This window comes from Paramormyrops kingsleyae, chromosome 25 (assembly GCF_048594095.1).
Source record: "Paramormyrops kingsleyae isolate MSU_618 chromosome 25, PKINGS_0.4, whole genome shotgun sequence".
NCBI lineage: Eukaryota > Metazoa > Chordata > Actinopteri > Osteoglossiformes > Mormyridae > Paramormyrops > Paramormyrops kingsleyae.
In genome coordinates, this window is record NC_132821.1 from 5,776,878 (window position 1) to 5,793,500 (window position 16,623).

Genomic DNA, 16,623 nt, shown 5'->3' on the forward strand with positions numbered 1-16,623 from the left:
GATTTTTTTCTATTTCTATTCTATTTCCTTGCTGCCATCTCGTGGTCAAGCTAAAGTTTTGCAATGAGGGAAAAAAACGAATTAAAATGTTTTCAAAGAAAAATTCATACAAATGCATAAGATGACAGGCGGATTACAGTCACTCAGTGTCTCCACCCTCCATTACTGCTTTTATACAGGGTCTCGGGGAGCCTGCAGTCTGTCCCAGGCAGCACAGAGCAGAAGGCAGGGCTCAGTCTGTCATGGTTCCGGGCGGCTCGGACACGAGAACGTGGCATAGTGCACACAGACAAAGGCAGACGACCCACTTGCGGCTCAGAGACAGATGGGGATTTATTTAAACAAAACAGAAAACACTAGAAACTACTAACCAAAAACAAAGGACCACAAGGGGTCAAAAACTGAAGAGGAATGAACCATACAAAATAACAAAAACCGAATACACGTTGAACACTGAAAATATCTAAACCATCTAGGGATGCAACGGTACAGGTATCCCACGGTACGGTATGTACCTCGGTATTTGGGCCACGGTTTCGGTTCGGTTTAAATACAACACTACAAATAACACAAGAAAACAAATAATAAACTGCCTCTTATTTATGTATAAAATATGTATAACAGTGGAGATTTCTTTAAGACTGCAAGGGAAGCTCAGCTTCCCCTATGTCACAAAATTAATGGTCAAATTATGTACTATTGTATTAACATTTTATTGACTAAAAATGCGTTGGAAAACGTTCATCTCAAAGCGAGTTCGTTCAGAATCAGTTAGATATAGCAGGTCGGCTGACTTGATTTTCTTCTCATACATTCCCGTAGCGTCACAGTGCATTTCCCCGTTGAAGCCCAGAGTCCATTGACTTCAATGCGGCTGCTTTGAACGTTTTTTTTCAGTGCTTTGAAACTAGACGGTCATTGGATAAACGCTGCGATTATGTCCCGCCCACGGACGCTCAGCATCTCTGGGGGTGAATGAGGAGCAAATGAGGAGTGGGCTGGCCTGGACTCCGAGCTTCTGCGTGATGATTGGAGGGTCTGTCGAAAGATTGCATCTCCTTTTGACTGACAGCGATTTTGTACTATAAGGAATCGCTGAAGCTATTCGCGCTCAGTCCCATCGCGGATTTCTCAAGTTCAGTCGAAATAAAAACTGCTGCAACCTATTTCTTTATATTTGCTTGGTGAAATTGCTTGATTTTCATCATACATTTCACACAATTATACACCACATTCCTTGTTTCACTTTTACAGAGTTTAATATTTTTTTTAGATCGTTCATTCATTCATTCATATAGTAGGCTTAGGCTAGGCTAGCGTCGTGGGTGAAACTGCACACGATGGCAGACAGTGCTAATATTGTCGACCTGATTTTGGCGAAGCCATTTGAAAGTGTTCCTTACGAGGTTCGACAAGGCCGTTTAAGCAGCCTAGCTCTGCTGGCCATTGAGAGGACACTGGTCAAGTCACTGGAAAAGACGCCTAGTTGGTACGACAGGATCACAGACCATTTTCTTGAAAAGGAACGTAGGGCAGAATTTACTTTTAAATAAATAGACAATTTTATGATGTAGGCCGAAAATGAGCTTCCCCTATTTGACAGACCAGTAGCCGCCACTGATGTATAAAATTCAAACTTACAAAATGTAAACAAAAACACTTAAAAAAATGTTAAAGTGCCTCTTAAAGTGCTCTAAACACTCTATATTCCACTCGAGGCTCTGTGCTTGAGCCAAATTGTTTTCGATGGCTTTGCGCGCTTTGTCATAGAGGTCGGGAATTATAATGTCACTGAAATGTGTACGGCAGGGCACAACATAACGTGGGTCAAGCGTTTTAATTAAGTGGCAAAACCCTGCATCTTCGACAACAGAAAAGGGTTGCAAATCTTTAGCAATGAACGTTCCCACTGCACGGGTTATTTTCTTATGTTTATCGGATGTAGCAGGGTATGTCTGTTAATTGAAAAGCTTTTTCGATAGACACTTGTTTACCTGCAGTAGTTACCTTTTCGTCTGTCCTCCGTTCAGGAACCGCTATATCAGCATAACTACGCTTGAGATGCTTAGCCATATTGCTCCTGTTTCCATTAGATTATGGGACACGTGTTAGGCAATGTTTACAAACAGTGACATTTCTATTAACTGTTTTGACTCCCTGGTCGTTGTATTTTACAGCGAACCCGAAAAAAATCCATACTGGACATTTGTACGAAGCCGGTGCTTCTTCAAACTTCTGCCTCTCAACTGTTCCGCTAGTGCTGGCCATACTTGTTTGTTTTTCTTTTTTTCTGCGTCTGCGTACCGAGCTGCGAGCTCAGCTCCAGTTACGTCAGTGTGAGAGGGCGAGTGGGTGGAGCCACAACAGTGATTGGACATTAACTCACGGTGGAGGGCTTTCGCTCATTAGCGCTTACTGTTTAACTGGAGCCTGATAAGCATTAATCGCCATTTTCAAAAGGAAGTGCAAAACCGAAATACCGCGGTACACAAGGGCGTACCGGACCGTGCAGCGCATACCGAACGGTCCGGTATTTTACCGAGTACCGTTGCATCCCTAAAACCTTCAAACATCGCAACCATCAAACAACGACAATGAACCACTAGGGAACTGAACAGAAGCAGGAACTAAAATACTAAGGGGTAACGAGACTAACACAGGACAGGTGAGGCTAATTAACACAGACCAGGGAAACAGGGCACAGGTGAAACTAATAAACTCAAAGGAACTAAAAACAGGGAAACTAAGAACTAACCAAGGACACAGGGAAACAGAAACCAACACTAGGGACTTAAACAGGTAAAGACACAAGCAGGGGCACAAGGAACAAAACCAAACCCAACTACAAAATCAGACACAAGAACTAAAGAAACTAAAATGAAACACTAGGGAGCAAAATACAAAAACAGAGGAGTCGGGATTCAAACACAGGACAGAAGGGTACACAAACAACCACATGCTCAACACATTGAGCCACATGACCAGACAGGTAACAGAGGAGAACAAAGACTAACATAAAGAACGGGATGACCAGCAATGCCTGCTGGCCAAACGGGGAAGGGACACGGTAGGACCACAGGGGCTGACCCTGACACAGTCTGGGTGGGATACCAGTCCATCACAGGTCTCACACTATTCACCTGCAGTCTGTCCCAGGCAGCACAGGGCAGAAGGCAGGGCTCAGCCTGGGTGGGATGCCAATGTAGGGTGTTTTGTTCTGCGTTGTGTAGTTTCCAAAATTCCTAATATCAATCAGGAATGAAACATAGGTTCATGTGTCTAAGAAAGACCCAAAGCAGTTCTCCAGATGATCTGCAAATCAGCGTCGTCTCTGCGAAGCACAGCCAGCACTCCCTCGGCGGTCTGCAGTCAGCTAACCAGTTCATCCGGGTCACGGCACCACTTTGTAGCGTATTTCGTTCTGTGTTGTGTAGTTATTTTTTTATAGTTGTGCCTCAATGACGGAACGACACCAAGATGCACAGAAAACAATAAATACAAAGGTCTTTTATCCCTCCTTTCTGCACCTCTCACCATCATGGCACGTTTCAAAAAAGAGAGCGAAACAGGAATTCCACTCCACTAAACCAAGGGCGCGGACGAATAACAGATGGGGGAGGGATTTTTAGAAAAATCTCAAAAATAATTACAATTCACATTAAACATTAAGTGACAAAAAGAACACAGACATCTTCTACTTAACCAAAATAACAACAAAACATGTTCTTATGCAAAAACAAACAAATAAATATACAATCAAAATTCACACCCCCCACCTGTACTCCCCGATAATCCGCTCTACATGCCAGGTAAGTTTGATGTGATCCATCAGGACAGAAGTCCCGTAATAAATCATAGAAAATAATGATAAAATAAAAGTCTCAAAATATATTTTAAACAGTCTTCAAAACAAATCTAGTGTATCCAAAACACTCTGGTACATCCTCCCCCACTGGATTACACTAGATTATAAAATGCCAAGACAAGACACTCTGTTGTGTTCTGTACATTCGCCAATAGGTGGCGACAGAGGGCAAGGGTTTTGGCTCGCTGTGTGTGCTTCCCCAGAAGAAGAATACAGAGAGACTTGAAATACCATGCTGCCGTGCTGTGTCTGATTTCGTTACTCCTTACCCTGCTTTTACCACTCCAGTCAGTTACCACGCAACATAACACACTACTAAAAAAAAACTGCAGTTCGGTCAATCACAGAAATGTAGCCTTTCAATTGAAACTAATAAAGATTCCCCAGCTATGATGCTATCCCATGAAGGATTAAGACAAACCAAGGGTAGCTAGTCCTTAATTTGACTACAGGTAACCGTGCCCAGTACACAATTATGGCCAAGACCACATATTGATATTGATTGTATATTTATGCTAAGTGCATTCATCAGACCAAAATTCTCACAACAAAGTATCGAGTTAACTAAAACGACAAATTTGTTGTGTCCCATAAATTCAACTGAATACAAAAAAAAACTAATGCACATTGAGTGAGGTCTTAAGACCCTGCGAAGACATTACTTGAATCAGTCTATTCACAGGTCTAACAATTCTACCTAACCTCGTAGTCAATCCACCTCCTGGGGCTACAGATGAACACGTGGGCACAACAGCGTCAGGAGACAGCTCGTCAGATAACTGAGAACCCTTTGATGGCACAACAGTAACAGCCACACAGCTATCGCTAACAGCATCAGGGTGCCCAACACTAATGTCACAGAAAGGCTGACAAGTATCTGAAAGTTGCAAATCAGCATCATCTTGTTCCTCCTCTAACAAGTCTGCACCACTGTTTTTCTGCAAGGATATCTTGCCCTGATCATGCAATACGTCAGCAGATCCATCTAGGTCAGAGACCCACCTCACAGTTCTGTCAACACTTTCACACACATCAGCCTCAGAGGAAATGTCATGATTTGAACTGAAATCATAAAAGTCCTCACAATCTCCCCAAGACGGTATAGGTAAAAGGTTAACAGGCATCAACAGATTCCGATGTACAGTTCTAGATCTACCTGTGCTGGGATTGCGAATCCGGTAAGTATTCAAAGAGTCATTTTTGCTTAGTACCACATATACAGTACTCTCCCACCGATCAACCACCTTTCTCTTACCCCTTTCTCCCTTATTTGCCAGAAGAACCCTGTCTCCTAACTCCAAGGAATGACCTTTACACCCCTGATTATACTTATATACTTGGTTCGCTTCGTAGCATGCTCTTGCGCCAGTGACAGATCTTCTTTCAGATCTCTCCCAAAAGACTGGACATATTTATCCACATCCACTGTCACATCATCTAAAAGTACACTTCCAAACATGACATCAACAGGTAATCTTGGGAGTCACGTGACGCTCGTCGCTAATGGCTGCCTAGCTCTGCTCGTCCGCGCGTCCCATCCACTTGTACGCAATTCCGCACAAATTCGGCGCTCATCCTCTTATTCCTCCTGATGGCTGCTAATCAACGCAGACTTCGCCCAGCTCTTTCCAGCCCGGAGAAGAAAGTGCCCCGCTCTGTTGGTGGTATTACTGAGGAGGCCCTTTTGCCTCTCCTGGCTCCCTTTCTCGCAGAAATGAAGAACTTTGTTTCCGAACAGGTGAACTCGCTAAATGAAGGCAGACTTTAAATCTATACAAAAAGAAGTCGCCTCAGTGAAGGCTGTGACCGATCGGCACTCCAGGGAGCTGGCTGATTTTAATAAGGGACTGCTTTCCCTGGATGACAAAATCACGGAGATTGAAGATGGCAGCTGTCGCCTCAATCTTAAAGTGGTTGGGATTAAGCTAGGGCGCGAAGGGGGCGATATGCGGTCCTTCCTCAACGAGCTCTGGCCGGCTATTTTCCCTCATATTCCCAATTTCCAGCCAGCCATTGACCGTGCTCACAGGCTGTACGGCCGGTCCGAAACCTCTTCTCGCCCCCCTCCCATCATCATGCACTTCATCGACTTCCGTGACCGGCAGGCTGTGGTGCGTGAAGCCCGCAAAGTCCAGGACCTCAGCTTCAAAGGTGGGAAAACTTTCAACTTTCAATTTTCAAGACTTCAGCGCCAAGACGGCTGCAGCTAGGAAGGCGATGAACGCGCCGATCCAGAGAGCAAAGGAGTTGGGGCTTTCTCCTTTCCTGATTTTCCCTGCGCGTCTGAAGCTGTCTTTTGATAGCCAGCAGGCCGTGTCCGCTACTCCGGAGGATGCGAACGCCACCATGGATCACTTCTAGTCTCTTGGGACTCTTCCTTAGGGTTTGCCAGTTATTTTATTTTATTATTAATGTACTGTTATGGGATGCTTTTGTTTTTTGTTTACTTTGAACTTTTCACCTGCTTCTACTACTATATTTATTGGATGTCTGTTGTATTGCTGTTGTCCGGTTGGCTGACGGTACTCCCATTTGCCGTTTTTTCCTGCTCTGTACATGGGTCAGCAAGCAGTGGCACAGGGTCTGTTTCACTTCTGTTGCTGTTACTCAGAAAGAGATGGGGGCCGTGTGCGCGGAGTTAGTGTGTTTTGCGGTTTCGGGCGCCACGTGCGCGCAGTTTCCGACATTGGTCAGAGGGGGCAGGAGGGTGATTGTTATGGACTTGGCAGCAGTCCCATTTACTTTTTTATCATGTTTAATGTTACTGCTGTGTTGCCGGTCTGGAGCATGGTTTTGGGGGATTTTTGTGTTTGTTTCGGGGGTGGGAAGGGGGTTTTCCCTGAGACGAACTTCCTTTGTTTCTCGATCTCTTGCCCCCGCTGTTTCTAATGCTTCTCTGATCTCTTCTTCTTTATCTGACCACAAGTGTGCTCTCCTCCACTTAGCTGTACCTTCTCTTTCTCCTCGGGCCCTGCGACGGAAGCTCAATACTTCCTTGCTTCAAAACTCCAAATATATAGCCTATTTGACCCCTAGACTTGAAGAATTTATTTCAATTAATACAGGCTCAACTGATGACCCAGTCTACTGTTGAATGGCGATAAAGGGCTTTCTCCGTGACGCCATGGTTGCTTTTGCCAGTGGCCTGGCTCGCGAATGTCACCAGAAAATCTGTGATCTCGAAAGGAGGCTAGCTCACTTAGAGAGTACTCGTTCTACAGGCTCTCAGGTTCCGGCAATGTGACTCTTTCTCCACAATTTCTTCTGTTAGAACCAAGGATGGGGCTCTTACCACTGACCCACAAGAAATTAACAGTAGCTTTTTTCAATTTTACTCAGATTTATTCTCCCCTCCCACTGTCTTTCCACCCTCTGACCCTGATTTGTTTCTTGATTCCGTTCCTCTTTCTTGTCTCTCAGGCCCAGAAGCCTCTATGCTTGAGGCTCCTCTTTCAATGACAGAACTTAAAGAGGCTCTGGACTCCATGAGCCCTGGGAAGTCTCCAGGGCCCGATGGCCTCCCTCCTGAACTCCTTTCTGCCTTCTGGAAGCAGCTCTCTATTCCGCTCTTCCACATGCTGAATTCTGCCATTTCTGCCTCCCATCTCCATCCTTCTCTTAATCAGTCCTTGATGACTGTGTTGCTCAAACAAGGTAAGGACCCCACAGATTCCTCCAGCTATCACCCATTGTCCCTGATGAATTCAAACATCAAACTGTTTGCCAAGGTGCTTGCCCGTCGACTGCAGGCGATTTCCAAATTGATTCACAACAGACCAAACTGGCTTTATTAAATCCCGTCATGTGGCCGACAACATCCGTCACCTGCTCCTTCCTTTCCCTTCCCTGCTGCCCTTCTCTCTTTAGATGCAGAAAAGGCTTTTGATAGGATGAATTTGTCATTTTTGTGGAGAGTCTTGCATAGAAAGGGCTTTGGCCCTTATTTTAGCAACCTTGTCCAGACTCTTTACTCCTCCCCCTCTTCTGTCCTTTTGACTAATGCCAACATTTCTCCTCCTTTTTGGCTTCTTCAGGGGGCCAGGCAGGGCTGTTATCCCCACATAACAAGTAACTCAATAATTCAATGTTTACATCATCAGCCATGATGAAGAGCTTCTCCTCAGCTGCAAATCGAATGACTTCTTCAATTATTTTCCTGCTCTGAACATTACCTTGAATTTTAAAAACAGGACAATAAAGCTCATGAGCTCGGAGAGACGGATTACTAACTATATCAGCTTCTTCTGATGTTTAGTATTTTCAGTGAAAATCATAAGCACCTAGTATGTGTACCAGAGTGTTTTGGATACACTAGATTTGTTTTGAAGACTGTTTAAAATATATTTTGAGACTTTTATTTTATTATTATTTTCTATGATTTATTACGGGACTTCTGTCCTGATGGATCACATCACACTTACCTGGCATGTAGAGCGGATTATCGGGGAGTACAGGTGGGGGTGTGTGTGTGAATTTTGATTTTATATTTATTTGTTTGTTTTTGCATAAGAACATGTTTTGTTGTTATTTTGGTTAAGTAGAAGATGTCTGTGTTCTTTTTTTCACTTAATTAATGTTTAATGTGAATTGTAATTATTTTTGAGGTTTTTCAAAAAATCCCTCCCCCGTCTGTTATGGAATAATCCGCGCCCTTGGTTTAGGGAGTGGAATTCCTGTTTCGCTCTCTTTTTGAAACGTGCCATGACGGTGAGAGGTATGTATATATACACTTATACTACGGGACCGTTGAATGCTTGAATCTGATTGGCTGACGAACGTTCTGAGGTGTGCAATTATTTTCAGGGAAACGCACGGCGAACGTAGTTCCAGGCAGCTCTCTTGACCGCATTACAGTTCCATATCACTTCGCATAGTTAACTGTAATAACGGGAATTAGCATACAGAACCTATACAGCACACAGGACTAACAAAAACCACAACATGACAGACGATTTTCCGAAAGTAAATTTTAATATTTACGGTGAATATGAAACTTTCAACAACTGGGCTGCAGCAGTATTAGACAGTCCAGATGAAAAACAACATAAACGGAAGCGGACATCAAAGGCAGCCGGCAACAACAAAAGACATAAAACGATCAGCGAAGAACAGCTAGACATACTCGAGGGAGAAAAACACCAAATAAACAACAGCTAATGACGTTTTGGAACTAGCAAAAGAGTCGTTGGATGAGATGCGGAAGAAATAATCCTACTCACAATAGCGATTTAAGTAGAAAAACCGGACGAATCCCTTGAAATATATCATCTGATCGATGTCTTTAGGTGTGGCAACCGTAGTATAAGCGGAATAATTGACTCCGGACCGCGTCTTGGCCGCATCACCACCTCGGGTGTGCATTATTTTTCTCCTTATCCTAGTCGAATGTCCTACCAACAAACACCACCAATACATAAATCAACAACTTCAGACACATGCCTGATACCTAAAATCAAAGTTGACCCCTTTACAATTGATTGTAGGAAGTTCAATAACGAAATGAATAACCTGTGTATAATTTATGGACATGCGAATATAACAAAAACAGCTGGAAAAATACAAAATCTGTCTTTGTGTCTTGGATTTTTGTAAATATTTCAAAAACTACATGATTGTCACATCCCGCTCCGTACGATCCCGATGTGTGCCACGCCCCCCTCATTACCTCGCGTTCAGCCCTGATTGTTCTCACCTGTTGCCTGTTCCGTTTACCTAGTCCTGTGTATATTAGTCCACGTCTCCCCATGTCTGCCAGATCCGGCATTGTATTGTCCGTGGATGTCCGTGCCTGTCTGTCCGTCCACCCGCTAATAAACCCCCATTCTACCCGTAAGTTTGGCTCAGCTCGCTTGCTTCCCTGCTCGCCTTACGCCCGAACGTGACAGAATGACGGATCTCTTATACAACACAACGCGGGAGACCGAGCACCACCGGCTCGGTCTCCTGCAAGACTTTGTGTTTTGGCGCTCCCAACCAAAAGTACTAGAGGATCCTGTAGCCCTGGAGCTGGCCACCCGGGGCGCGGACCTCCTCACGGAAGAGTGCCCGCCCGGACAGCAGTACCCGCTCGAGCGGGCACGCAAACTCCTACGCCGTCTCAGCGAGCGTCTCACACGGCGGAGAGGCGAACGCGTCGCCCGGAGCCCGGGCGAAGTGATCGCGGTGGCTCCGCTTTCCAAGGTAAGCGGCAAGAAGCGGCGGAACAGAGACAGAGTGCAGCAGGAGGAGGCTCCGTCTCTCTTCCTGGGGGCTTGCACTCTGCTCCCCGCCTGGGAGTTAGCCAGGGAGCACGAGGGCTCACCGCTCCCCTGGGATGACTTCGCCGCTACCCGCCTGCTCGGCGTCCACGGTGAGATGCCGCCTCCGCGGGAGGCATATCCGTACCGGCCGGAGCGCCTGCACGGAAAAGGGATCAGCCCGGTGAGAGACGCGATTCCCCGGGTCTCTAGAGCCGATCTGCCCGCGGCTGCACTGCCTGCTGCTGTCGCCGCCGATCTGCCCGCGGCTGCGCTGCTGCTGTCGCCGCCGATCTGCCCGCGGCTGCGCTGCCTGCAACTGCCGACGCTCTGCCCGTTGCACCGCCTGCTGCAGCTGCCGACGCTCTGCCCGTTGCACCGCCTGCTGCAGCTGCCGACGCTCTGCCCGTTGCACCGCCTGCTGCAGCTGCCGCCGCTCTGCCCGCGGCACCGCCTGTCCTGCCTGACCCGCCTGTCCTGCCTGACCCGCCTGCCCAGACAGCGGCTACACCTGCTGCTGCGGCTGCCGCTTTGCCTGCAACTCTGCTCGAGGTGGCCGCGGTTACGCCCCCGGCTGGCCGCGTGATGGCGGCGCCCGCCGCGGCGCCCCCTGCTGGCCGCTCGCCGGCAGAAGAAGACGCCGCTCTGCCCGTGGCGGCTCCTGCTGGCCACTCGCCTGACCTGCCCTTCTCGCCTGTCCTGTCTGGCCAGCCCTGCTCGCCGGTCCTACCCGTTTTGCCTGTCCTGCCCGGCCAGCCCTGCTCCTGCTCGCCTGTCCTGCCCGGCCAGCCCTGCTCCTGCTCGCCTGTCCTGCCCGGCCAGCCCTGCTCCTGCTCGCCTGTCCTGCCAGCGCCTGAACTGCCTGTTTCGCCTGTCCTGCCGGCGCCTGAACTGCCTGAGGTGGCCGCGGTTGCGCCCCCTGCTGGCCGCGTGAGGGCGGTGCCCCCTGCTGGCTGCGTGATGGCGGCGCCCGCCGAGGCGCCCCCTGCTGGCCGCGTGATGGCGGCGCCCGCCGAGGCGCCTGCAGTGGCCCCTGCTCTGCCTGCAGCGCCCCCTGCTGGCCGCTCGCCTGACCTGCCCGTCTGGCCTCTGGCTGCACCGCCTGCGGCCATGCCCGCGGCTGCATTGCCGGCTGCTGCTGCTGCTCTGCCCGCGGCGTCCCCTGTTGGCAGCTCGCCGGTCCAGCCCTGCTTGCCTGTCCAGCTGGTCCAGCCCTGCTCGTCGGCGGCTCCGCCTGTTGCACTGGCCACACCCGTGGCCCCGCCCGAGACTCAGACTCCTGTCCCCGAGGGGGACCTTGAGTGGGATCCCTCGGGGACCGTCCTATGGACCCCAGATCCCTCTCCCTGCAGGGACCCACACCCCTTAGGACCCCGCCTGTCAGTGTCCCGAAAGGGATGGGGCCATAGGCGTGGGGCCCGGTTCCCGCCCGCCCTGCCCCCTGGCTCGCCCTCGCTCACCTTGGCTGGGGCTCCGGGGCCGCCTGCGGTTCCTCCGGCTCGGGGTCGGCGGTCGCCTCCGGGTCCCCCCCTGGTTCCGCGGTGCCGGTCCTCGGTCGCGCCTCCGGCTCCTTGTCGGTCGCCTCCGGGCCCCCCTGTTCCGGCTGAGCGTCGGACGGCGCCTTCGCCGGCTCCGGCTGCGCCTCCGCCTGCCGCGGCTTCCCCCTCCTGCCTGCCTTCACTGGTGTTCCCTCCTGCTCCCTCTGTCACTCCCTCGTCCCGTTCCCTTGGCCCCTGGGTGGTCCCCTCCTGCTCCCTCCTCCCTCTCCCCTGTGGCCCCTCCGGCCGCTGCCCGTCGCCCACCTGGGCTCCCTCGTGCTCCCCTTGTTCCTCCTCCGTTCCCGTCTGTCCCTCCTGCCTTTGTTCCTCGTCCCTCTCTGTCTCCTCCGTTCACTCCTGGCCCTTTTGTTCCGCCTTTCTCCCCTCCTTCTGTGTCTCCCTTCCTGGTTTGTCTGTCCGCCTTCCCGGTTCTGTGTCATGTCTTGTCTTTGTTCGCGTCCCTGTTCTTGTTCTGCGTCTCCGTTCTGTTCCCTGTTTTTGGTTGACGTTCTGCTTTGTTTTCCAGGTCCTGTTTTCCCGGTTCGTCTCGTCCGTCGCCTCTCCTCTGGCGCGCCCGGTGTGCGCGCCTTTGGGGGGGGGTTCTGTCACATCCTGCTCCGTACGATCCCGATGTGTGCCACGCCCCCCTCATTACCTCGCGTTCAGCCCTGATTGTTCTCACCTGTTGCCTGTTCCGTGTACCTAGTCCTGTGTATATTAGTCCACGTCTCCCCATGTCTGCCAGATCCGGCATTGTATTGTCCGTCCGCCCGCTAATAAACCCCCATTCTACCCGTAAGTTTGGCTCAGCTCGCTTGCTTCCCTGCTCGCCTTACGCCCGAACGTGACAATGATGGAATAGGTCCAATTTTAAAAATCTGGTTCCCAAACTTGTTTTCTACATGTGTGCCCAATTTCATATCATTTGATGCAGCCCAACAGGTTTTACGGAGGAAAGAGCAAATGGTGCAACTGGGAGCCTTTCCTATCCAAAACCTAACCTAAACTAATCTGAAACTTATCCAAAATGGCAATAGTGTAACTAGCAGTGTTTTTTGGGGTAGCGTCTTTCTTTCTAAATGCATTACCACTTATGGGTCATAAGTAACATTTTGTCACACAAAATCACCACACATTTGTAGGAAAATCTATATTTTATTCACACGACTTGTGCCAAACCTATCCAAAACCTATCCAAAATGGTCGCAGTGTAACTAGCAGTGTTTTGGGATAGCGTCTTTCTTTCTAAATGCATTACCACTTATGGGTCATAAGAAACATTTTGTTTCTAACCATAACCCTGCATGACTGTGCCCAAACAAAGCCCGACAAGTGCCCCGCATAACTTTGTCCAAACAAAGCCGACAAGTACCGTACATAATGTTGCCCAAACAAAGCCGACAAGTACTGTACATAACTTTGCTCAAACAAGGCCGACAAGTGCCCCGCATAACTTTGCCCAAACAAAGCCCCGCGTAACTTTGCCCAAGTGAAAGCCAAAAGCGCTGCATTACTTTGCACACTTCAAAGCTTGACAAAGGCGATGCGGAACTTTTCCCAATGTACCACAATACAAGTGTTACCAAAGCAAATGTTAATTGTAATTTGCTGAATCACGGAATTATAAAAATCTATAGAATAAAAGAGTAAAATGTAAACTGTAAATAAATGTACTTATGTCGAGCGTTGCATCCTCTCCGCGCAAAAAAGCGTCCTCCTCCATCGAATCAATGGATAAAAGTGACACTTTCTTCCCCCGAACCACTCTTCAAAATCATCTTCTGTGCTTTCTCAACAGTGAAAGTCATCCGAGCCATTTTTCTTCAGTCAAAAAAGTTGTTGTCGGAAAATAACTGGGTAAACTCACGGAGACTACGTGCGCAATGCGTAATTGAGACACTCCCACAAATACTGCACCTGCAGAGAATAAGTTGCGCATTCATGTCCCCAGCGCGAAAAACAATGCCCAATCAGCACATCCCATACCATTTTGCAAACCTTAGACACACCTCTATTGGATGAAGCAAATGACACTTGAGGGAATAATTAATAAAATAAAGGGAATGATTCTATAAGGCTGTAACTAATCAAAACTAGAACTGACTGGCGCGCCGGCAAGGCAAGGCTACCTAATCGGAACAGATAGGGGGGGCGACAGAGAATATCAGCGGCCCCTACTTATCTTTTAGCCTTCCAGAAGGACAACTACTGTACGAGCCGGCTAGAATCACACATATGGTTGTCACGTACACGGAAGGTACCGAGAAAGGGGGGGGGGATGCCCAAAGGGCTTTAAAAGGGATACAGCTGATACATATGGCAGAGCCTCCTCCTGTACATGCTGAATGTATGTCAGACGGCCGCTCCCGGATTGCAATCTGTCAGACAATAAACCGGTGATTTGCAACTTCTCCCCGTGTCAGCTGTGAATCTCTTCTCATCCACGGACCCGGTGGAGACGCCGTGCTCCAACAATTTGGGGGCTCGTCCGGGATCCCCAGGAGATTCGCAAGATTCGGCTAAGGGTTGACGCGGCCTACTTGGACACAGAGAACTGCGAGGCGCCGACTAGAAGAGGTGAGCAGAGCCTGTTACATCAAAATCTGCACATTGGATATGTCAAATTGAGCAGTTTGAAGTGTCCAGTGGCCCGTCGGTAAAGACGGAGGAGAGGTTGCACGCACTGTGTTTTTACAGTATATTGGGTATGTCTATGTATTGTGTATGCATTGTGTCCAGGTATCGTGCGTAGAGAAATAGAACCTTAAGGAGCAGAGGGTACGGGGCCCCGCAGGGAAATAGAATTTTAGGGAGCAGAGGGTATGGGACCCCCGCAGGGAAATAGAATTTTAGGGAGCAGAGGGTACGGGACCCCCGCGTTGTCCTTGGTGTGGCAACCCCACTATTTGCTGACGAGCGGTAGAAAAGCTGGGTGGGAGACCCGGGGAATTCAGGACCCCGAACTCTAGATTGGGAGGAGGGAATAAGGTCCCCCTCTATAACAAAAAAAAAAAAAAAAAGGGTGAATCAAAGCACCAGCTTGGGTGCAGTTGGACTGGTTTGTGTGTGAGCAGTGTTGTGGGTTCTTCCTGTCCTGGGTGCTTATCACTCGCTCTCTGTTGGTGGAACTTGCCCGTGGCTCTGCTGTCACTGCTTGCGGTCTTACAGTTTGTCAGAACCGAAGGGGAGTTCTCACAGAACACCCCCTTCCAAGTTGACATTGCTGGAGATCGGGGGGGTTTCGGCTGGGGGCGGGCCTGTTTGACTGGGATTGGGCTTGTGGGGCGTGCCCTGTTCAGGGGGGACACAACAGTAAGCTGCTCTGAATATAGTCTTATTATTTTAGAAGTTGTTGATTTATGTATTGGTGGTGTTTGTTGGTAGGACATTCGACTAGGATAAGGAGGTGTACTGAGTGTGGGTGGCTGAACCCACATCCGGAGGCAGAAGGGCTGCTAGACAAGGGATCTAAACAGTCAAGACAGATTAAAAATGGACCGCGCGTTTGATCGGGAGCTAGATGACGGGGGATGGCCACCCCCGGAAAAGGCAGTGTGGAAGCCACTAGTAAGGCAGATCCAGGTGGTGAAGGAAGCCATAGAAGGGGCAAGTGGTGAAGAAGATAAGGAGAAGGAGGTAGCTGACGCTTGGGGGCGTATGTGTGCAGTGGTCCGGGGTGCTGGACAACAGATAGGAGACAGGCGCTCATTGGGAGAGCTATTGTGGAAAACGGAGAGAGAGCATGCTAGGCAGAGGGACGAAGCAGCACGTAAGAGAGAGAGCGCTAATTTGATGCAGAAGTGGGTAAAATAATTACGTACGCAGTTTTGGGCTAAATCAGGGGAAGCCCACGTATATGTTCAACAGATCAGTTGCAAGTAAAGATGTATAAAGCAGAAATAAGTACAAAGTAGAAGAGATCAAGTTAGCAGGGGTCTGGATAGAGCATTTGTGCATTTCCATAAAACGTCATTGACAGTAGAGGAAGTGCGGGTTGGTAAATTTAGAACTTTGATAAATCTTAAAATAATGTATTTGAATAAAATATTGTGATTAATAGATTTTATGGATTATAGAGACTAGGTTTAGAGATAAAGGGTATTAAAGCACATCTTTGTGAGAAAAATAACAGTTTATAGACAAGAGGTTTTAGTATATGTGTGCCCGTAGATAATTGCGTGCAGTGTTAGGGATTTTAGTTAGGAGAGGAAATAAGTAGAAAATAAATAATAATAATAATAATAATAATAATAAAAAATAATAATAAATAATTTAGAGCCACACATCAAGGTGAAGTAGTTTACAGTCAGGGAGAGAATTCAAAAAAAAAAAAAAAAAAAGAATAGAGCACGGGTTGACTGTGAGGAACTCTGTTAATTTTTAGACAGAAAAACAGTTCAAGTGACAGTAGAGTGCAGAAAAGCATTAAAATGCAGGCCCCGGTAAAGGCAGCAGAAACACCAGTACAGCAGTTGGGGAGAGAGCACCCCCTGCTTAAAGCGAGGATAGAAAAGATGTCTAAAAAGTGGGGGAATAGAACAAAGGCCCTGGTAACTAAGTGGCCTAAAGGGGGCACATGGGATGTGGCAGTATGTGAGGAGATGGAGACTCTGATAAAGTATCATAAGGCTAATAAGAACACAGAAAGGCGTAAAAAGAAAAGGAGTGAGGAACTGGAGGTACTGAGGTTATTTAAAGCAAAGGGAGAGGCCTGGAGAAGGGAGCAGAAAGCCATGAGAAAGGCACTAAATGAGTAGAAGGGGCGTGAGAAAGAAGAGATGAGGCAGGAAGAAATATGGCCACTGTCATATCAAAGTCAGTGTCCGTTAGTGGAAGCCCCCCCTCCTTCATACAAGGGTCAGTTTCCAGTAATAGAGGGGAAGGTAGAATTCAGAGGTGAGGTGACACAGAAGGATGAAGGAAGTAGGGAGCAGAACGGAAAGGCAAGTTGTTTAGATGGATACAGGGAAGTGAGTGCATTGCT

The 16,623-nt window shown here is 48.4% G+C and overlaps 1 protein-coding gene across 1 annotated transcript in view; it reads left to right on the forward strand.

Moving 5' to 3' along the window:
* LOC111844187 (tripartite motif-containing protein 16-like) overlaps positions 1 to 12,884 on the forward strand; it is a 153,578-nt gene extending 140,694 nt beyond the window's left edge. Inside the window, exon 6 of the mRNA XM_072707439.1 lies at positions 12,166 to 12,884. Within this exon, the coding sequence (XP_072563540.1) occupies positions 12,166 to 12,311 (146 nt within the window). The 3' untranslated portion in view covers positions 12,312 to 12,884. The remainder of the gene's footprint in view (positions 1 to 12,165) is intronic.
* Positions 12,885 to 16,623: the final 3,739 nt, after the last annotated feature.